The sequence below is a fragment of the Populus trichocarpa genome, chromosome 13 (genome assembly GCF_000002775.5).
Source record: "Populus trichocarpa isolate Nisqually-1 chromosome 13, P.trichocarpa_v4.1, whole genome shotgun sequence".
Classification (NCBI taxonomy): domain Eukaryota; kingdom Viridiplantae; phylum Streptophyta; class Magnoliopsida; order Malpighiales; family Salicaceae; genus Populus; species Populus trichocarpa.
The window spans coordinates 13,060,875-13,085,606 of NC_037297.2; the positions used below are offsets into that span (position 1 = coordinate 13,060,875).

General features: G+C 33.7%; 1 protein-coding gene across 9 annotated transcripts; it reads right to left on the reverse strand.

Annotated features, from left to right (window-relative positions):
• Positions 1 to 12,035: 12,035 nt before the first annotated feature.
• LOC127904186 (uncharacterized) lies at positions 12,036 to 23,419 on the reverse strand. Of its 9 annotated transcripts, none has more exons than XR_008057089.1 (9): positions 23,073 to 23,418; positions 16,806 to 18,055; positions 16,623 to 16,717; positions 16,157 to 16,256; positions 13,374 to 16,054; positions 13,201 to 13,271; positions 12,852 to 13,125; positions 12,625 to 12,768; positions 12,036 to 12,533 (listed from the first exon to the last, which is right to left on the reverse strand). XR_008057089.1 is itself a non-coding variant. In XM_052446409.1 (7 exons), exons 5-7 carry the CDS (start codon positions 12,852 to 12,854, stop codon positions 12,144 to 12,146), a joined length of 537 nt encoding a protein of 178 aa, XP_052302369.1. In that variant the 5' UTR covers positions 12,855 to 13,125; positions 13,201 to 13,271; positions 13,374 to 13,797; positions 14,439 to 14,468; positions 23,073 to 23,388; the 3' UTR covers positions 12,036 to 12,143. The 9 variants fall into 9 exon arrangements, 3 of the variants coding, with proteins under 3 accessions (XP_052302369.1, XP_052302370.1, XP_052302368.1); XR_008057090.1 differs by having other exon boundaries at positions 13,374 to 13,797; positions 14,439 to 16,054; positions 16,157 to 16,717; XR_008057086.1 differs by having other exon boundaries at positions 16,157 to 16,717; positions 23,073 to 23,419.
• Positions 23,420 to 24,732: the final 1,313 nt, after the last annotated feature.

Consider the following 24,732-nt stretch of genomic DNA (forward strand, 5'->3'; position numbering starts at 1 on the left):
ATAACCGGCCAACAAGAATAATGAGTAGCAAATGACCAAAATGGATTGAATCCGTCTATACATGGCCCAAGACGAACGTTCCTTGATTCAGCTAAAAAGTGAGGATGTACACTGTTAAAGTGTTTCCATGCTTCACCATCAGAATGGTGCATCATCACTCTATCAACCGCATCATGTGATTGGTGTCATGTCATGTGCTCAGCAGTCTTTGGTAACATGAATAACCTTTGCAGTCTAGGTGTGATTTGGACGTATCTAAGTTTTTTATATGTCACAAGAGTCTTTCCCCTGCCAACTATGGGTTTATAACGGGAATGCCCACATGTTTTGCACTCGGTCAGCTCAGTATTTTCAAGGTAGTATAGCATGCAGAAGTTTGGACGCATGTCAATTTTATGGTATCCTAGACCGAGGGGTTTCATCATGGACTTAGCACCATAACAGTTCTCTTTCAGCCTGTTCCCTTTAGGTAAATGCTTCTAGCTCATTCGATAATTCTGTCATAACTGGCCTCACTCAACCCCTAATCTAACTTGATGGTAAACACATGTGTAACGATTGATAATTTACTGCGATTTGTGCAGTTATCCCATAATAATTTGTCAAAATCTTTTAAAAGATCAAAAAACCTGATCGCGTCTGCATTAGGTTTTTCTTCTACGATTCGACATTAACCGACATGACCTTGATTTATTCTCATCGCATCCATAACAATAGTTCTATAAGGATTACTGTTGTCAGTTTCAACTCCATACACGTTGCTAGCACTAAAAGTTAACTCAACCATCCTTTCTACCATGGTCTCGTAAGGAACAAATAATTCTTCGTGTGCATACCAACACATGTATTCCTCCATGAACTAGCCCCCTAAGTAGTCTTTTCGAGCTATAAAGGAAGAAGACAATGAACAATAACCACACAACGCGTCGTCTGGTTCCTTTTTTTACTATTCAAAATGATGTTGTTTTGGACTTTAAATTAGAGATTTTGGCCAAAGTTCAAGTTGGTCCTTCGTCTTCTGATTTCTTTTAATTACACCCTTAATTGGCTTCAAACTTTTAATTTTATGCAATTTTGCCCCTGTCGAACTTCAATATCAGCCCTGAATTTTAGCGTTTTTTCATATTAGTCATTGGTCTTGGATTTATGAAAATTGACTCTTAATTGACCATTAAAATTTTAATTCTCTTCAATGTCACCCCAGATTTCAATCAATTGAGTCCTCATAGTTCGGTGCCTTTTGCAAAATGGACATTAGCTGCAAATTTCTTCAATTTAGCACTTAATTGACCCTAAACTTTTGATTTTCTTACAATTTTAACCCTAATTTCAATCAGTTAACTTGATAAAAAATAAATTTAGTCTTCTAAATTATAATCTTCTCAATTAAACCTAAATTGAGCTCTCAGACTTAATGTTTCACCATTTAAGTCCCTAATAAAATTAATTTGACCCATTTAAAGTATAATTACATCATTGCACTTAATTAAATCTTTCTAATGGACCTAAATTAATTCTTACACATAATTAAACTTTTAATTTGACCTATGATTAAATCAAATTGACCTATTAAAAATCTAATTATGTCCTTTGACTTAAATTTTATGTAGATTCTTTCAATAATCATTTAATTTGACCTTGAATCTGCATTATTTCTCTAGTTTTGGGTATAATAGGGTACAATTAAGCTCCTGATTCTATCCAAAATTGCAACTTGATTTTTCTATATTTGAACTCCTTCCTCAGCCAATTTTTTTAACATTGTCAGTTTTCTTACAATTATTATTTTATTATTTATTTTTATTTTGAAAAGAAAAAAGATAAATTTGGGGGAAATAACCTAGAAATAGGTTATTTCAATATGAATACTAGTTTTTAGTTTTGATTGCAAGTTTGCAATGATATATAAAATTGCATGCTTATAGTTTTAAACTTGTATAAACTCTAGTAATTTCTCGAACAATTTTTTGCTTAGTATATTCTTATGATCTAAACAATTAATGCTCTCTGGTTTTATTACTCACTAAATTTTTGGACAACAATTTTTACTTCGAAGAAGATATTTTAATACTCCATAGAAGTCACGAGCGGGTGGTAAGATATGATTGCTATAAATCCCCGTAAATAAAACGAATTTGTTTACTTAAGAGAGAAAATGTCAAACAATTTTAGCAAAACTATGGGTATGAAAAGAAAAGTGCAACCACAAGCATCTAGAAAACAAGTGTTTTCTTTACGTAGCTCCCTTCATTCGTGCAAAAGCAACGAATTTATATTTTATTTATTTATCATGATATCATCATAAAAATAAATAATAAATTCATTTTATTCATTATTTAAAATAAAATCATTTTTTTGTAATTTTCTTTTCCAAAATAAGTATTTTATTTATTTGTCTCCTTGTAAGTCTGTTTCTAAAATAATACATATTAAAAAATTTCAAACACAAAAAGGAAAAAAATATATTTTTGAATTTAAGGGATATAATTACACGTGGTTGGGGAAATAATCTTATTAATTTATCATAGAATGTGACAAACTTGTCCTTCGGCGAGGACAAAAATCACTACTTGTTCTATCTGAGATATGCACCAGATAGTTTTAAAATAAAATTGTTTTGATTATTTTTTTTTTTTGTGGCCATAAGTTTGCCGACAAACAGCACCCGAATATGTAAAATTGTTATGAAGTTCACTAATTTCTCCGTACATGGTGGGCTCCCCAACCTTCTATTGTGCTTTTTGTTTTTTTTAAAAAAATATAGGACTCAGAGAATATGTAAAATTGTTATGAAGTTCACAAAATTTTTTTGTCTTATTTTTTTTCCAAGTTTCAAATGATTTGATGAATCATTGTATTATACATATATTTCTTTTTTTGTTGCCTAATAAGTTTTAAAAAATCAAAGGAATGATAATAACCCTCCTTGTCTAAGATTTAAAAAATATTAATAATTGTTAATTAATATCTTCTATATAGCCCAAAACTATCATAAAACTTTTACTAAAAAGAAGAAAAATCACGATAAGAAACAATAATAAATAGTCGATAAACAATTATATAAATCTAAATATAAGATATACCCGCATTAATTAACTTTCCAAACATGTTACTCGGATCATTAGACGAGAAGCACTCTACCTAATAAAATCATAAAGTACAATCCCTAACAAATTAAATTTTGAAAGATAGAATTGGAAATAAAAATTAAACTATAAAAAAAAGATAAAAAAATAGCAATTAAAAAAATACAAATTGCTATTGAAATAAAAAAAATAAATTAGAGGACAACTAAGATTTTTTTATTGAAGGATGAAATTGAACCAATAAAATGTTGAATGACGGAATTGAAAAAAAACTTTAAACTATACAAAAACATATAAAATAAAAAAATAACAATTAAAAGAATAAGGGTCAACATGGAAATAAAAAATAAATTAGAGGACAACTAAATTTTTTTAAATGAATGGTAAAATTGAAAAGAAAATTAATTTAACAAATGAACAATTAAAAAAATAAGGATCAAAATTGAAACAAAAAATAAATTAGAGGAAAACAACAATTGTTTTATTAAATGGTGAAATTCAAAAGAAAAATCGATTTAACAAAATGATCCAAAAAAAACAATAAAAAATTGACGACCAAATTGAGAAAAATAACATATCACAAATTGCGATTGAATGATAAAATTAAAAAAAATGAATTTTATAAAAAGTCCAGCATGAATTTTTGCATGGCCAGTATGAATTTTGAGCGAATAAAAGAGAAAAGAGGGGGAAAAGAAAATGTCATTGGCGTTGCATCGCCACACCAAAGACTCCATGTGCTGCCACAATAGGGAGAGGATGGCGCGACACTTCTAACAACATGACAAAAAGGAGTTTTTGGCTACTACGAGACATTATACGCGCTGCTCGAACACGTTGCACGTACTAGCAACTTTTTTAAAATTATATTTTATACTTATCAAAATATCAAATTAGCCTAAGACAATCTAATAATAACAAAAAAATATAAAATACAAAAAAAACTCCTATATACTAGTTTTAATTTTTTTTCTTCAAATGTAAATTTGATGGATAAAAAGCTTCAGCTATTCTGAAAATGTAATGATTTTATTTTTTGAATTGTTATTCAATATGTATTGAATAAAATATAGATATTATTAAACACGACTCAAAACTTGATCTAAATACAATCAAGATAAAATAGATACCTATATATATATATATTAAATTTGTATACTAAAGAAAAAACCTATATTTTTACTTCAAAAACTTTTAAAACCATTTGTAAAAGTGAATTAAATTTTCTTTTGCATTTATAAAGAATTTCAGTTAAAAATACTATATTTCAAATTTTTAAAAGAGAATTTTGGTCGATACTAATAATCAAATCAAACGAAAAGCTAGTATTTGTTAAAAACATGATGGTTCAAGTACAAGATTGATCATTCATCAAATTGACAGTGGATGCTTTACACCGTGTGTGATATTACGGTTAAAATATTGTTTGTAAAGTTTTTAATTTAAATTCTTTTTTCTTAAAATTATTTTCATAATATTTTTATATCATTTTAATATGTGTTAAAAATAAATTTTAAAATCACTACAACATTGAACAGTTTTGCTACCACTTCGTAGGTAAATTTTTTACCGACTAATTCCCCGACGGAAAACGTCCGTCGGCATAACGTTTGTCGGTAATTCCATATTTTATCGTTAATTCTGTTGGTAAAAAAAAATCAAAAACTGATGGTTGTACATACGGCAAAATGCGCGCAAAAAAAAATTCATGCTGTAAATATACCGACGAAATAATTTTGTCTGTATATCCAGCAGTAAATCACCGATGGAATAGTTCCATCGATGAGTGTGGTATATGCAGTAAATATTTTGCAACTCTCGGTACAATACCGAAGGAATATGTTCGTCAGTATACACGTTGGCGATGGTGGCATATGCAGTAAATATTTTTCAACTCTCTGTAAAATACTGACGGACTGCGTCCTTCTGGAAATCCATAGGTTGTGATTTAAAAAAAAATTATTTAGAATAAATTATATAAATTAATAGTAAAAAAAAACCAATTATGCAAATAAAATTGTATGAAACATCAAAAATACAAAAATAAAGTTAAATAATATTCATCTAAATATTCATTACAAATTTAATGTGTTTCCAAAAAAAATTAAACTAAAATAATGGCGGAGCTGGAGGGGGAGGAGGAGGAGACTGGTCGTTCCCAGGACCAAACTGCCGAAAAAAAGGCGCACATGTATCACCCATATATGATCTAATGTCCATGACCATTTGGCAAAGTTGTTTATAATCCGCTGAGAGTCATTGCTATTGTTGTTTCAAGGCCATGAACTCCTCAGACTGAGTGCTCGATACTGATTGGGTGCTCCCAACGGTTGAGACATTATGGGCCGCCCGCAAGTTCTCGGCCGTAGTGTTGGAGAGCTCATACACCTGATTTTTATCGGGTCCACCAGATGGTCCTACCTCCATCCACAAATCCAGATTGAAATCCAGATGGATCGAAGGATCGTCCCCATGTCTCTCCCTCAACCGCTTATTATAGGTCTCCTAAAATTTAAAAAAGAAATCATCATATTCAATTCAAGAAAATAATAACTTACGAAATAAAATAATAACGAACATACCACGAAGTGTTGAGCGCGGTTGTCCACAAAATGTTGCACCCCCTTTTAGCGGTCTTCACTCCGCATGTGCGTCTCTATAAACAGCTTAATTGGGCTCGGCTCACGTCCAAGAAACGTAGCCTATAAGAAAAAAAATGTTGCAAGTTAAATATATTTATAAGTAATAACAAATTAATTAACAATATATTTCATTTAAATAAATCTTTCCATCCGTTTCGCATGTGCAGCAAACAGAACAGAGCCGCCGGTGTGCATGGTCACCGAACCATGAATTTGCCGGTTCCGGTTGTCGACACCGAACTGTGAGCGTCGTGTGAACTGCTCAGATGTCACGTGCTGAATATATTGCGGCCATATTTCCCCTGGGATGTATGGCGGTTTGAAATCCCTCCAAACCACCACGTCATTCCAACATTATAGACTATTATCCCTCGTGTATTTTTTGGTTTTTTTTGTGATTCATACCAAAAATCACGCAACCTACTTCCATAATGACAAATTAGATTTTAAAACATAATTTTTTTTAAAAAAAAATATCGTATTGTTTTTTATGTTACCTAGTTGCCGCGAGATTTTCCCACACCCTCCTCGCAACATTGTCATGCGCGCTGTCCCACTCGAATTTGTGATGTGTATAAATAATTTATTTAAAATAAAAATAATAATTTATTTACAATTATAATAATAATTTATTAAAAATAAGCTAGAAATTAGAAATTAACATCAACATGAAATCTTTAAAACCATGCATCGATATAAGGTCTCATTCAGGATGTCTGGAAACCTGAATCCAATGAAATAATAGAATCTTCATCGATGATTTAAAAGCCAATGTTATTACTCGGGCCGCCTCAATGTTTGGGAACCTGAAAATAAAATAAATTAATAAAATATTAATTAGTTGTTCATAAATTATGTTATAATTAAAAAAAAACTAAAACCGAAACAAACTTACATTGAAAGGTCGTCCTTCCAATGTGTCTGGTACTTGCGGGTGAATTGATTCCGCTATGAAGGCACATTGCCTCTGCGCTGTGAAACCGCGTTGGAAGAGGCAGCATCGCGAGTCGGCGCAGGTGCCTCTTTTTGATTGGCACCTAAGAAAAAGTCATCCTCACTGCTAGAAGAACTAGATGCAACCATATGCTCACGACGTGCTGTTGATTTCATTCCATGCATCTACACAATTATACGAATAATTACATAATTAAATTTGATTATTAAAAAAAATTCGGTAGCACCTCCCTTATACTAGAGACTACCCAAAGTTTTCAAACCTGCAAATATTGACAATAGCCACAAACCAATTGACTCTATTGAAAAATCTTATAGATAACCTAACATCTATACAAATTTAACAATAAAATAAAGGGAAAAAATAACATTTAATTTTATATATTCAACTAACATCTATATAAATTAATTAATAACAATTAAAATTAATCGAAATAATTAAACGCATATCCTGCAATAATAGAGTAAAATAATTAAATTTAATCATATATATTCAATTACCATTTACAAGGTAACTTCAACAATAACAATTAAAATTCAACAAAGTATTCAATTATTATGGCAATACAAACAATAAACTATATTGAGCAAATTAAAAAAAAAAACTATAGACTTTAGGAATGAAAAATGCTTACCTTAATAGTGCGTTTATTTCAGGACTTTATCTACGTACAAATACAAAAAAAAACAAAAAACACAACAAAAATATATTATTAATAAAACGAAGAAAAAATGAGAAAAATAAAATCATTAAGCATATTAAATGAAAATACATACCCTTTAATTTGTTGAAGATTACAAGAAAATAACTTAAATTTTCACAATAGATGAGAGAAAAAAAAGATGAGATGAAACGAAAGAAGAGAGAAATGAACTGAAGGGGTGGTCGCTGGGATTTATACTGCAGTTTTACGGACGGCATTACCGACAGACTATTTAAATAATATTATTTTTAATTATTCCGTCGGTGAATTTTCAAACGTCCGTTGGTAAATTTTGAATTTTGCACTAAAATTTTTAATTGACCCTCCAGAAATTTCAAAGTTTCTTAGTAAGTCTGTCGGTATATACACGCGGTCAGAGATGCATTAATACCTATGCTTTGCAATTTGCACAGTTCGTCGGTGAGTCCGTTGGTAATTATGAACTGCACTGACATAGAACTAAATAGCCCCACCCTCTGAGAAATGTCGACTGACTGTATCCGTCTGTAGAGACATCGGTGATTATGGCATGTGTAGTAAATATTTTGCAACTCTTGATAAAACACCGATGGATTGTATCCATTTGTAGAGACGTCAGCGATTATGGCATGTGCAGTAAATATTTTGCAATTCTCGGTAAAATACCGATAGACTGTATATGTTTGTAGAGACGTCGGTGATTTTGCACTGTGCATGACAGATTATGTTTGTATTGCCTATTTTTCCTCCTACAAACACTTAAATTACAAACTGTCTGCACAGAACAATAACAACAGTGAAAAATTATAAAATAAATAATTTGTGTTACAAAATATCATCCATAATATTACATTATAAAAAAATGCTTTACACTTTCGTGTTCTAATAGTTAGTCAGAATTTTCTTCTTCTTCTTTGTCGTCAATTGAATTGTCATTAGCTCCATCACAATCTTCAATGTGGATATCATCATCATCATCATCATCATCATCTTCATTGACATTTTCTTGTCCGCTAGAGCTCAAAACAACATTAAACTCCTCTGCGTCAACATCAACAAGACTATCATCGAAAACATGAATTTTTGAATTTTTACGGTTACATAACAAAGTTATATCCAATCTAGCTTTGATGTTGTCTTTTGTTTTCCCCTTCACATCCATGACGGTGTTGAAAATGTTCTTAAACACGTTCTTTTCTATATGCATGACGTCAATGTTATGGCGGAGGAGATTGGTCTTCTAATAAGGAAGCTCCCATAAAATACTTCGCTTTACCCAATTATTGGTCAAACCAAAACCAGGAAACTTCTGCTTACCTGAATGGAAACCAAACAAAATATCACCGTACTCTAATACAATATCATGCAATTCCTCACCAGAAAGATGCGGGGGTGCAACATCCTTTTCAACTTTGCCAACAAAGAAATCCTTTTTGCTCTTTTTATACCTGTGATTCGTTGGCAAGAAATGGTGGTGGCAGTAAAAAAAAGAAGCTTTACCTCTGTTTGTTAGCGTGAATGCCTTGTTGTGTTCCATGCAATATGGACATGTTAGTTTTCCATGCGTGCTCCAACCAGAAACTATTTCATAAACTGGAAAATCATTGATAGTCCACATCAAAGTCGCCCTCATAACAAAATTTTGTTTCCTTGATATATCATAAGTCAAAGCTCTAGAGGACCACAACTGCGTCAACTCATTAATCAACGATCAAAGATAAACATCTATATTCTGGCCTGGACTACTCGGACCGGGTATGACCGTAGATAAAAACATGAACTCCGGCCTCATACACATCCCTGGTGGCAAGTTACAAACTATGAGTATGACCGGCCAATAAGAATAAGGTGTAGCAAATGACCCGAATGGGTTGAATCTGTTTGTACACAACCCAAGTCGCACGTTTCTTGATTCAGCGAAAAAATTGAGGATGCACACTGTTAGAAGGATGCACCATCACTCCATCAACTACATCATGTGATTAGTGACATGTCATGTGCTCAACAATCCTTGGTGACATGAATAACCTCTGCAGTCTAGGTGTGATTGAGAAGTATTCAAGTTTTTTATATGCCACGAGACTCTTTTCCCTGCCAGTTCTGGGTTTGTAACGGGAATGCACACATGTCATGCACTCGGTCAGCTCAGCGTTTTCAAGGTAGTATAACATGCAGAAGTTAGGGCACATGTCAATTTTCTGGTACCCTAAATCGAGGGGTTTCATCATGGACTTTGCAGCATAAAAGTTCTCTTTCAGCCTATTCCCTTAAGATAAAATGCTTTTCGCCCATTCTATAATTTTGTCATAACCGACCTCACTCAACCCGTGATCTAACTTGATGGTGAACACCTATGGTACAAACAATAATTTATTGTGGTTCGTGCAACCATCCGATAATGGTTTGTTAGAATCTTTCAACATATCAAAAAACCTTGTTGCATCTGCATTAGGTTTTTCTTCTACGATTGGACATTGACTGACATTACCTTGATTCATTCTCATTGCATCCATAACCATATTCCTGTAAGGATTACTGTTGTCATTTGCAACTTCATGCACGTTGCTAGCACTAGAAGTTGACCCAACCACCCTTTCTATCATGCTCTCATTACGAACAAATAGTTCTCCGTGTGCATACTAACACAGGTAATCCTCCATAAACCCTTTTGTGTAGAAGATGCATCATTACAACATCTGGATGCAGATACTTTTTATTTTTATACTTTTTGCATGGACACCTAATACTGCCTCTAGTAAAATTTCTGGGAATAGATGTTTCGAAATTAATAAAACCCCGAACCCCATTACAATAATCCATCCTCCGCAATCCTTGGGGTGAATCTCGATACATCCATGAACAATCATCCATGACTTTTATCGAACCTCTATAAAATTATGATGACAACATGTATTAATTAACTATGTTAAGTAAATAAATTTGCAAAAATATTGGTTTACCTCGAGATTATCCAACAAACTAATTAAAACTTCTCATAAATATTCATTATTAATTATCAACGTGTATACAAATTTATACATATAAATTTACAGAAATTACAACTCCACAATAGCATTGATAAAAATTAAAACGGACCCGTTAAACAAGCTATTAATTATTTCATCACAACACATCTAATTCGATAATTCAACAAGGTTTCAACAATTTTACAAAATATAAAACAAACCATAACAAGTACAAAATTATACATTCATACTACAAATTTGTTTGAGCAATAACAATAAAACATGTACATACACTAACAAAATACATATACTAAAAAAAAAAATTAACATTTAAATGTTAAAATTAAAAAAGATAGCTTTACTTACAAAAAATGATAAAATCCACAATAAATTAGAACAAAGATGTTGTGACCACAAAAGTTAAAGAAAGATGACTTGTGTTGAGAAGAGGGGGATATTTTTAGGGGGGTGGTTGTTTACAGTTTGGGAGGGGAGAGTTGGCATGAGGAAGAAGAAGGAGAAGTAGGGGATGAGAGGGTTGACAGAGTGGTGATAAATTAACTTTTACCGATGGAATTACCGACGGAATACTTCTGTTGGTGATTCCATTGGTAATTCTGACGGTGAATTAGTCACGTCACTGTACGGAGATCTCGGTTTGAATCCCTTGGTCATTCCATCGGTAAAATCACCCGCAAAAACTTCCACGTCATTGAACTGCTTTTTTTTCTTAAAAAAAATTCTATATATTCCGTTTGTAATTCAATTGATATATACCGATAGCATTAGTCTGTCGGTATATACCGACTGAATTACCGATGGATTAGTATTCGTCGGTAATTATCACCGCAATTTATCGACAGAATTATTTTGTTGGTAATTCCGTTGGTTTTAGACGAATTTCTAGTGGTGAATATAAAAAATTATTTTAATATATTTTAAAATAAAACATATTTTAAAATATAATTATTGTCGTAATAACAAACACACGCTCATAATATATCACAATCGTAATAGGGTAAAAATGCCATCATATCCCAACTTAGCCATGAAAGCAATAAATCACAGGATCAACAACTTCTGTTCGCCCAACTACTGTATATAGCCAGCAGATTTCTTTTTATATATTTTATAGTAAAATGGTATTTTCAACCATAGCTTGACAAACACTACACCATTAAACAGTTTTACCGACGGACTAATTCTGTCGGTGACAGGAATGAACTCCGTCGGTGAAATAATTACCGACAGCATCACCGACGGAACATGTCTGTCGGTATAATAGTCATCGGTAACTCTCTTTTCCATCGCTAATTCTGTCGCAAATAAAAAAACAATCCACCGACGGAACACCGACGGTCTTACAGACAGATACGCGCGCCAAAAAAATTTTTCCCGCGGGAACATTACCGACGGACTAAATCTGTCTAAATTTTCAAAGGTAATTACCCACGGATAATCCGTCGGTAATTATGGCATCGGTGGTAATTGTGTGGCAACTCTCTGTGAAATACCGACAGATATTATCCGTCGGTAAAGCCGTCTGTATGTAATCACCGATGAAATATGTTTGTTGGTAATTATGGCACGACTGGTAATTGTTTGGCAACTCTCTGTGAAATACCGATGGATAATTGTCGTCAGTAAAGCCGTCGGTATCTATTTAAAATATATATAAAAAATAATTTATTAATAGTAAAACTCTAATAAACAAATAAATTGGATTAAACATTGAAAATATAAAAATAATGTTAAATAATATTCATCCAAATATTCATTACAAATTTAATGTGTTTAAAAAACAAAATTAAACTAGAATAGCGGTGGAGCTGGAGGAGAAGGCTGGTTGTTCCCGGGATCGTACGACCAAAAAGGCCCTGCACAAGTATCATCACCCATCTTTGATCTCATCTCCATGACTATATGATGGAGCTCATTATAATTCGTCGAGAGTTGTTGATATTGTTGTTTCAAGGCAATGAGCTCCTTAGACTGGGTGCTCGATACTGATGGAGAGCTCCCAACGGTTGAGACACTACGACCCGAACGCAAGTTTTCAGTCGTAATGTTGGAGAGCTCGTATACCCGATTTTTATCGGGTCCACCAGACGATCCCACCTCCATCCACAAATCTGGATCGAAATCTGGATGGGTCGAAGGATTGTACCCATATCTCTCCCTCAACCGGCTATTATAGGTCTCCTGAAAATTTTTTAAAAAATCATCATATGCAATTCAATATGCAATTCAAGAAAATAATAACTTACAAAATAAAATGAATGAACGAACATACCACAAAGTGCTGAGCACGGTTGTCCACAAAGTGCTGAGCACGGTTGTCCACAAACTGCTGCATCCCCTTTTGGCGGTCTTGACTCCGCACATGCGTCTCTACAAACAGCTCCATTGGACTCGGCTCACGTCCAAGAGACGCAGCCTGTAAGGAAAAAATCGGTTGAAAGTTATTTAATAAGGAACGACAAATTAATTAACGATATATTTCATTAAAATTAATCTTACCATCCGCTTTGCATGTGCGCTGAATGGGACAGATCCGCCAGTGTGCGTGGTCACCGAACCATGAATTTGCCGGTTCCGATTGTCGGCGCCGAACTGTGAGCGCCGTGAGAACCGCTCTGAGGTCACGTGCTCAATATATGTTGTCCATATTTCCCCCGAGATGAATGGCGGTTTGAATTCCCGTCAAACCGCCACCTCATTCCATCCTTCAAGACCGTTATCCCTCGCGTTTCTTTTTGATTGTTTTTGGGTGTCATACCAAAAATCACGCAACCTACTTCCATAGTAACAAATTAGAATTTAAAACATAAAATTATAAAACAAAAATAAATATTATTTTCGATGTTACCTAGTTGCCGCGTGATTCTCCCATACCCTCCTCACAACATTGTTGTTCGCCTTATCCCACTCAAATTTGTTCTGTGTATATAAATAATTCATATAAAATAAAAATATTACAAGATATAAAATTATAAAAATTATTTATTAAAAATAAGCTGAAAATTAAAAACTAACACTGACCTGAAATCGCTTAAACCATGCATCGATATTAGGTTTCCACTCAGGATGTCTGGAAACCTGGCTCCATTGAAACAATGGAATCTCCATCGACGATTTAAACGCCAATGTTATAGCCCTTGCAGCCTCAATGTTTGTGAACCTGAAATTAAATAAAAGTAATAATATTAATTAGTTGTTCATAAATTATGTTATAAGTATACATTGAGAGGTCATCCTTCCATTGTGCCTGGTACTTGCGGGTGAATTGACCCCACTGTGAAAGCACACCGCTTCTGCGCTGTGACACCGCGCTAGAAGAGGCAGCATCACAAGTTGGCGTAGATTCCTCGTCGTGATCAGCACCTAAGGATACGTCCTCCTCGCTGCTAGAAGAACTAGCTGCAACCGTCTTCTGACGACGTGCTGTAAATTTCATTCTACGCATCTACACAAATTTATACGAATAATTACATAATTAACTTCGATTATTTAAAAAAAAATCGACAGAGTCTCCCCTATACTGGGGGGTCCCAAGTTATCGACAAAATCATATTACACTTCCAATTTTATTTCACATCCCGATCCAATCATCCTGGATCTCAACCCAACTCATCATCATCAATACAAAACATCTTATTCAATAACATCATATAACAAAATCCAAGTAAAAGAATCAATTTCAACTATGAACATTCATTGTTAAATTGGTACTTAGAGTTACAAGCAATAACAATGACAAGTAAACAATAATATCCTAAAATTAAGATAAACTAATTAAATTTAATTCTATATTTCAATTAACATTTAAAACATAAATTCAACAATAACAATTATAGCAATACAAATAATAATATCCTAAATTAAGATAAACTAATTAAATGTAATTCTATATATAAATTAACATTTTTAACATAAATTCAACAATAATAATTATAGCAATACAAACAATAATATCATAAAATTAATAAATAAAATTAAAAAACTAAAAAACAATATACAAGACAACCTAAACACAAAACAAACAATACACAAAACTAAAAAACACTATATCAATTCAAAATAAATTTGGGAATAAAAAATGCTTACCTTAATAGTGTGTTGAATTTAAGATTTTATCTACAAACAATACACAAAACAAAGAACACCAAAAAAAATAATCATAATTAAAATAAAAAAATACAAAGATAAAGAAAAAAGAATACATACCTTTTAAAACTACCACCAAAATAATAAAATCTCTTCAAAAAGCCAAATAAAAATGGAGAGGAGAAGAGAAATGGAGAAGAAGAGAAACGGAGCCGAGAGAAAAAAATGAACCAAATGGGGGGAAGGGGGTGTTTTATATGGCAATTTTTCCAACGGAATTACCGACGGACATTAATTGTTGTCGGTGGCATTAAATTCCGTAAGTAATACTATCGGAAATTAATTTATATGCGCACCAAAAAAGTTCGAAAATCCCGCTAGACTTTTCGATCTGTCGGAAAATCCGTCGGTACTTGTGTCGATGGACACACGTCTGACATGCGTGCGCTTCGGGATCTGGGTAATCCATCGGTAATATACGTCGGTAACACCGTCAGTGATTCCGTCGATGATTGTGGCACAATCCCGTAAATTTTTTTCAACTCTCTGTGAAATACCGACGGGTTATAAGCCGTCGGTGACGCCGTCGGTGAGTGTGGCACAATCCCGTAAATGTTTTTCAACTCTCTGTGAAATACCGATGGGTTATAGTCCGTCGGTGTACCCGTCAGTGAAACCGTAAATTTTTCTTGTTTTTTTGTGTAACCCTGTCACAAAATCTTGAATTGCACTCTTACAGCACACGCAGCACAATAACAAGAGCTGACCATTAAAGAAGAATAAATATTTCATGTTCCAAATTATTACATTATAAAAATAAAGCTTTAGAACATGTTTAGTTAGTCGGAATTTTCATCTTCGTCCTCAATTAAATTGTTATCATCAGCTTCATCGCACTTTTCAATTTCGTTATCATATTCTTCAACAACATTCTTTTGTCCACTAGTAGAGCTCAAAATAGCATTCAACTCCTCTACGTCAACATCAACAAGACTATCATTGAAAACATGAAAATTCAAATTTTCTTCTAAGTCAATCGAAGGAGCAACTCGGTATGGTTCAACCAACTCACTAGCTTGAAAGACTTCATCTATCACACTAGTGTCTTCGTTCTCATCCTGAACAACCTCGACACGACCCTTGGGTTTTGTTTTTAAAACGGATAACCAATAAACTCTTGATCGGTCCTTTCTAAAGGAAAGGGTGTATGTGTAATAAACTTGTTGGCATTGCTTTGCGAAAACAAAGACATCGTTTACGTTATGGTGTCTAGCTTTTGAGTTGATTTCAACGAGACCATATTGAGGATCTACTCTGATTCCTCTGTTAGTTGTGTCATACCAATAGCATTTGAATCAAAATACTCTATTCTGCTCGCTATGATATTGCAGTTCGATGACCTCTTCCAATCTACCGTAGTAGTTAACTTCAAACTCACTAGAAGTTGATCCCTTAATACAAACACCGTTGTTGTATGTCTTTCTTCCATGCCCGTATTCTTCAGTATGAAAGACATATCCATTGACAAAATACCTGTTATAGCACTTGACTTTTCTTTTAGGGCCCAGGCTTAGTAAAGACAGTGAAATAGCAGCACTACCTCCCATTTGATAAACCTTGTAAATTAAATACAACAATAATCAATAAACGGATATTATGTAAAATTGACATACAATTAATTACATTGCAAGAGATAATGAGTTTGTGATAGGACTTACATGTGCTCTAAACCATGTGGCAAATTGTTCATCTTGTAATTGAAAGATCTGGGATTCGATCAGCTGTGAGTTATTGGACAGTAAGTATCGTCGATGTTGCCTGCAAGGTTGTTCCAAATTATATGAGTGTATGGTATCACAAAACATAAATAGTACACTCTTGACAAAGTTTAAGTCGAACATAAATAGTACGCTCTTGGTTTTGCGACCCGTGACCCATCACGAACCAACTCCATATTTTTACTGTTACAGAACAGCGCTACATCAAATCTAGACTTAATGTTGTCCTTTGTCTTCCCCTTCACATCCATGACGGTGTTAAAAATGTTATCAAACACGTTCTTTTCAATGTGCATGACATCAAGGTTATGGCGGAGAATATTGGTCTTCCAATAAGGAAGCTCCCAAAAGATACTTCGCTTCACTCAATTATGGGTCAAACCAAAACTAGGAAACTTCTGCTTACCTGATTGGAGACCAAACATAATGTCACCGTACTTTAACACAACATCAAACAATTCTTCACCGGAAAGACGCGGGGGTGCAACATCCTTTTCAACTCTGCCAACAAAGAAATCATTTTTGTTCTTTTTATACCTGTGATTCGGCGACAACAAATGACGGTGACAGTAAAAAAAAGAAGCTTTACCACCGTTTGTTAGCGTGAATGTCTTGTTGTGCTGCATACAGTATGGACATGCTAGCTTTCCATGCGTGCTCCAACCAGAAACCATTCCATAAGCTGGGAAATCATTGATAGTCCACATCAAAGCCGCTCTCATAACAAAATTCTGTTTCCTCGATATGTCATAAGTCAAAGCTCTAGAGGACCACAACTGCGTCTACTCATCAATCAACGGACGAAGACAAACATCTATATTCCGCCCCGGACTGCTCGGACCTGGTATGACCATAGATAAAAACATGAACTCTAGCCTCATACACATCCTCGGTGGCAAGTTATTAACCGTCAGTATGACCGGCCAACAAGAATAAGGAGCAGCAAATGACCCGAATGGGTTGAATCCGTCTGTACACAACCCAAGACGCACGTTTCTTGATTCAGCTGAAAAGTGAGGATGCACACTATTAAAATGTTTCCATGCTTCACCGTCAGAAGGATGAACCATCACTCCATCAACCGCATGGTGTGATTGGTGCCATGTCATGTGCTCAACAGTCCTTGGTGACATGAATAACCTCTGCAATCTAGGTGTGATTAGGAAGTATCTAAGTTTTTTATATGCCACGAGAGTCTTCCCTCTACCAGTTCTGGGTTTGTAACGGGAATGCCCGCATGTCATGCACTCGGTCATCTCGGCATTTTCAAGGTAGTATAACATGCAGAAGTTAGGGCATATATCAATTTTCTGGTATCCTAAACCGAGGGGTTTCATCATGGACTTGGCAGCATAGAAGTTCTCTTTCAACCTGTTCCCTTCAGGTAAAATGCTTCTCGCCTATTCAATAATCTTGTCATAACCGGCCTCACTCAACCCGTGATCTGACTTGATGGTGAACACCTGTGCTACGGCTGATAATTTACTGTGGTTCGTGCAACCATCCCATAATGGTTCGTCAGAATCTTTCAACAGATTAAAAAACCTTGCTGCACTTGCATTAGGTTCTTGTTCTACGATTGGACATTCCCTGACATTACCTTCACTCATTCTCATTGCATCCATAACCATATTCCTGTAAGGATTACTGTTCTCATTTCCAACTTCATGCATGTTGCTAGCACTAGAACTTGACCCAACCACCTGTTCTTCCATGCTCTCATTAGGAACAAATAGTTCTCCGTGTGCATACCAACACAGGTAATCCTCCATGAACCCTTTGGTTAGAAGATGCATCGTTACAACATCTTGATGCAGAAACTTTAAATTTTTACACTTCCTGCATGGACGCCTAATACCGCCATCAGTAAAATTCCTCGGAATAAATGTTGCGAAATTAATAAAACCCTGGACACCATTACAATAATCCATCCTCCGCAATCCTTGGGGTGAGTCCCGATACATACATGAACGATCATCTATGACTTCTATTGAACCTCTATAAAACATAACAAAAATATTGATTTTCCCCGACATTATCAAACAAACTAAAACAACACTTATGTTAAATATTCATTATCAATTATCAACTATCAACGTTCATACATACAAATTTATACATATATAAATTTCCAGAAATCACAACTTCGAAATAGAATTGATAACAATTAAAAAAGACCCGTTAAACAAGCTATTGATTATTTATTTCATCACAATACATTTAATTTGGTGTAATTCAAACAAAATTTCAACAATTTACAAACAAATATAATTTGACAAAATCTAAAACAAACTATAACAACTATAAAATTACACATTCATACTACAAGTTTCTTTGACAAATAACAATCAAACAAGTACATACGTTAACAAAATATATATACTAAAAAAACAATAAAATTCACATTTAAATGTTAAAACTAAAAAGGATAGAATTACTTACAAAAAAATGATAAAATCCACAAGAAACGGATATTGTGACCACGTACAAGGTATAAGAAACTTGAGTGCTTGTGTTAAGAATAGTGGAGAGTTGGGATAGGTGGTTGGTTGCAGTTTGGGAGGGGAGAGGTGGGATGGGAAAGAAGAAGAAGGAGAAACAGAGGAAGAGAGTGTCGGCTGAGGGGGTGTATATAATGGTTTTTACTGATGGGATCCCTGACGGATACATTCCATCGGTGATTCCATCGGTGATTCTGTCGGTGACAGTGCCATGTCACTGTACGACTATCTCAGTTTGAATCCCTCAGTCATTCCGTCGGTAAAATCGTCTGAAAAAACTCCACGTCACCACGCCGTTGCATCTTTCCAAACAAAATGTATAGTCCGTCGGAGATACGGTCGGTATATACCGACAGATTTTGAGATGGAATTTAGTCCGTCGGTAATTATTACCGATGAAATATTTCCGTCGGTAATTCTATTGGTTTTCGCCGGTTTTCTGGTAGTGAAATAAACACAAAAAGGGATGAATTGTGTGATTTTCCACGGTACCTCATTCTTTTCATCAAAATTCTTTGTAGATAAAAGAGACTGCAAAGGTAGAATTTCAATGCGAGAGATTAGAGAGAGTATATTTATTATATAAAAACAAAAAGAAATTATGTTTTTAATGTAAATCACATCATACTATTTATTAAAATAGTTTTTTTATTCTATATTTAAATATTTTCTAATTTCATCCATGAGGTTATTCTAATCTCATGATTCGTGTAACAGGTTTGACGGGTTAACCTGATTGACTAGATTTTTTTTTTTTTGAAATTGATATTTTTTTTATTTCATCCTCTAACATTGCATTGATTGTGAATTAGGTTTTATGATTTGTTTTGGTTTGTTTTCTATGAGGTTATCTCGGTCTCATAACAAGGGTTTTGTGAGTTAACCCGGGTAGACTTGGGTTGTTTTATGTGTCCTATTTTTATATTGATTTTTTTTTCCAATTTCATCTTTTAACAATTGATTGATTAAGAATTGAACTTCATAATTTGTTTTGATTTGCTTTTTATGGGGTTATCTTAGTGTCATAGACCAGGGTCGCAAGTATGACAGATTATCCTAGATTAACTTGGATTATTTTTACAGTTTACTTTCTATGAGGTTATCTTGGTTTCATAACCAGGGTTATAAGTTTGGTGAATTAACCCGAGTTGATTCAGATTGTTTTATTTGTGTTCTTTTTTTAATTATATTCTGCAACATTTAGTTGATTCGAAATTAGACTTCATAATTTATTCGAATTACTTTCTATGAGATTATCCTGGTCTCATGACTCAAGTCGTGGGTTTGACAAGTTAACTCGGGTCTTTTTAATATATATATATATATATATATATATATATATATATATATATATATATTCAATTTCATCCATATTGAGTTGATTAGGAACTAGACTTCATAATTTATTTTGATTTAATTTATATTGAGTTATCATGGTTTCATAACCTAAGTCACAAATTTGTTCAGTTACCTAAGCTAACTCGAATCAGTCAAATATATTTTTATCTCAATATTTTGTTTTAACAAAAAATAAAAAAGATGTCTTAACTTTTTTTAGTTAAACATGGTTACAGATTCAAGTAACACATAGATGCAAAAATTTCTGCACCAAGATTAACCGAAGAATGCATTACCTAGCGAAAGATGAATCATCTTTGTAACACCCCATACTTTCATATGCATTTATAATTATTTTCCTACGATTTAGTACGTAAAAATACAAGTGATTGTTTTTTACAATTCTCATATAAAAGTCCACCGAAATTTCCACCAAAATTTCGACAAAGTCTCCCCTATACCAGGAGGTCCCAAGTTATCGACATGTACCCTGCTTACACTTCTAATATCTCACATCTCATAACTCAATCACGACTCAATCGTCCTGGGTCTCAATTCCACAAACATCATCATCATCACAACCATAATATTTATAACATACATTGAACAACAAATATCATTATAGAGAAATAAATGAGATAAACACGCATACATGAAACATTAAATATCAATTATATAAATTAAGTTATATAAATGTTTTAATATTTCAAAATACAAGGATAAACTCCCTAGAACTACATAACAAAAAGTTAACAAAAGCTAGGATCTACTCCTGTCATGCATGTGATGGTCCAGAAACAAAATACATATTATTGAAACATGAATATCACAATAAGTATAGTAACACAAATATCCAACAATTTAAAAAGGCAAACATGTATTCATATTCTATTCACTTCTTCATTTTTGTTTTCATTGGAACTCTTTCTCATTCAACTACTAAAACCGTTTTATCTTCCATTTTCAACTTCCATTCAAGATTCCATAAGATCAACCACAACTATTTCTGCCTAACTCATTATCAATACCAATTTCACCGGTATCATCATCACCTCGTAGGCGTTGATGCTTAGCGATCCCCTTACCCGGGACCCTAAAATACACTAAATGTATGCTAGTCGATGCATGGTGATCCCCTTGCGGGATTCTAACATACACTAAATATATGTTAGTCCATGCCTCATAGGCGTCGATGCATGGTGATCCCCTTACCCGGAATCCTAACATACACTAAATGTATGCTAGTCCATGCTCCATAGGCATCGATGCATGGCGATCCCCTTATCTAGGATCCTAACATACACTAAATGTATGCTAGTCCATGCATGGTGATCCCTTTACCCGAGATCCTAACATACATTAAATGTATGCTAGTCCATGCCCTATAGGCATCGATGCATGTCGATCCCCTTACTTGGGATCCTAACATACACTAAATGTATGATAGTCCATGCATGGTGATCCCTTTACCCAGGATCCTAATATACACTAAATGTATACTATGTGTGCTAGTACATGCCCCATAGGCATCGATGCATGGTGATTCCCTTACCCGGGATCCTAACATACACTAAATATATGCTAGTCCATGCCCCATAGGCATCGATGCATGGTGATCCCCTTACCCGGGATCCTAACATACACTAAATGTATGCTAGTCCATGCCAATTTCACCCATTAATATTGTCATTCTTTGTCCGATCATACTTATCATTAAAAACTTTCATTTTGAACATAGCTCGTTTCTTTTTGAAGCTAAGATATAATATCACATCTTCCCCGAAGGGAAAGGACCCAAATGTTCACCTTTTAACGTGTCTAAATAGTCGCTTTAGCGACTTTCTGAATCTGCCAGCAGGGGTCGTATTTCGACCTCTCCTCAGATTGTTTACTATATATGGAGTTCTAGTACTCCGTTTCAAGCAAGGTTGGTCTCGTTGGAAAGCTAAGACACGGGGCTACAAGTTCCATGAGGGAGGAGAACCCAGTTCTGCCCCCAAGACACTCGAAATTATTCGTCAACAAATCAGACCTACTACCCTATAGAGTCTGTCATGACCCAGTCTCGGTTGATGACCCATAACTGGAGTTCTATAGCTCCAAATTACACGAGGTTAGTTTTGTTTAAAATATAACATCCATACCTACAACCTTTGTGAAGAACCCAATCTGGAATTTTATCATTTTGGTTCCCTAACCATAGCCAAAAGGTGAGTGATAAAACTGTTAAGTTCTAATACATAGATTGGGACAACCAATATCTCCATTTTTCTACTATCAATAATATGGCCGAACATGCCTAAGGAAAGACACTAAGGATTTTCTTCAATTTAAATCATAATTAGCATGCTTTTGATGGTTAAACACAAATCAAGCCACCACACTTTCCATTCATTTCATTTCTGCTAACCTATTTTAAACAATGTTTTATTAAGGTTCAAGTTTCTCCCAACTCAATCCGAATGAATACAATCCAAATGGTGAAGTTAACCACCATTATATCATGAAACACATATCAACAGATCATAGCATTTTAACGGTTAGATCTTTCTAAATCAAGACCAAACCAAAACGGACCTGAAAATTGACAATACATTGTTCTCCGATGAATAACTTCTTGTCAGAGTCTCTAATACCGATCTCCACCATTCATAATGAAGAGCTCATCAATATGACCTACATATCAAACATAGAGCAAGATCCAACGGTGGACAAAGGTGAAAACTGCTAGCGACCATGACTATGACTGATGAATTAGACCCATCTCTCAAAACAAGATTTCCATCATGACCAAGAACTGCTTCCACAGAACTTGACCTACTAGAGATCAAATTTGTGGACCAAATTGGGATCTTGGACTCATTAAAGAGAACTAAATTACCGCCAGAAATCCTTAACTCTGAAGAAAGTTTATCAGAAACGGGTGTCTCTGTTTGCTACCCAAACTATGGTCTGTTCAGACACTTTATCTCTACAGTACCACATGCCTATATTAGTAGTTTGAGATAAGGAGTTACCTGGATGGAAGAAACCAAGTTCAAAGACTTTTCGTGCTGAGACAATAGTTTGGTCTCCAGAGAGAGAACTGTTTGCAGAGATTGTATCAGCTCCAAGGGAGACATGGGAGTTGAGAGGAAAACAAAAAAAGATAACCAAAAACATGATCCATGGATTGTTTCGGACATCCATGGCTGCTGCCAAAGAATTTTGCAGGCAAGATTTAGATGCTGGAGGTGCAAGAATGTACACTACAGCTAGTTTAAGAGTCTGAAAGAGAGAAAACAAGACTTGGTCTCAATTTGCTACGTAAGCATTTGAAAAAGAAACTTCAAAGACTGTTGTTTTGAACCATAAGTCAACCGAGCTTTCTTCTGGACACATTCAGCGTCATTTTCCTAATGCCATCTCCCCATCATTTATTTGTTTATTTTATTACCATATGATATTCTCAATCAATTTTCATTTAAATCCAAATTATTTATATATATTAAAATTAAAGTTAAACCTATATTTCAATATCTATCAAATCTTGTCATTTATAATTATTTACATGCGGTGGTTGATGCATTCATTAAAACGAAAATGACAAATTAATAGGTAAATATGTGTCTCATATTTTTTCTTTTAATAAATATTTAGTGTCCTTTTGGCTGCATTTGTAATGGAGTTTTAGTAAAAAAAAATTTAAAAATAATCAAATTAATTTTTTATATATTTTTAAATTATTTTGATGTGTTGGTATTAAAAATAAATTTTAAAAAATAATAAAAATTATTTTTATATATTTTTATATAAAAAAATCTTTTTAAAAAAAATCAACTAAGCTCCCGAAACACCCTTCATCATTTGAGATGCAGTGGGCGTGATTTTTTTATGATAAAAAAGTCATTCTCGTGGAAGATGAAGGAAAGGCCACATAGCCAAGAACTCTTGTAAAATATTATTTCATATTAATATTTACCATTGGCTATTAATTTCTTGATATTGTTACATGTTTGTGAATTGGTTTTCATCATTATTCTCTTGAAGGTATTTAAATTTCATTTTTTAACTCTTAATTGAAAGAAGATTTATAAATACATTTGATTAGAAATAATTATTTGATTTAAATAAAAAATTATATAAAATCAAAATCAAAATTTTACTTTAATCAATTCTCTTAAAGAAACAAGAAAAAAGTTAATATAATTTATTTATTTTTTGTCAAACATACTTTTAATCAATTTAACTCAAATTTTTTTGATAATTTATTTATGAAAAGATAATATTAAATTGTGATTCAGAGTTAAAAACGATGGTTTCAGAAGTCATAAATCATGTAAAACGGATTTTAAAGATAATAATGGTTCAAATTGTTGATTAGAATATTTTATTATTAATGTGTGATATGAAGTATTAGATAAATAACACTAGTTGATTAGTAAAACAATACATCTCAACCGTAGTTAAGATCGAGTTGGGTGCTCTCATTTGCCGTGTGGAAAACTCGCTCCAATCACTTTCATGAACATAAATAAAATATATTGTTGCCTTGGGTGATTTTTTAATGATAAAAAATTGTCTTCATTACATGTTTAATGAAACAATGTTTTCCTTTGCTCGTATCTTTTATGATGCATGGCTGAGGGGTGATTATTTTTTTTTGTTCAATATGGGTTTTTACTTGTAAAAAACAAC

Excerpts from the sequence above, each read along its gene's own strand:
- LOC127904186 (XM_052446408.1), bottom strand. Across the intron at positions 12,534-12,624 it reads ACCGTGCTCAGCACTTTGTG|GAGACCTATAATAGCCGGTT; the intron begins GTATGTTCGTTC and ends AAAAATTTTCAG.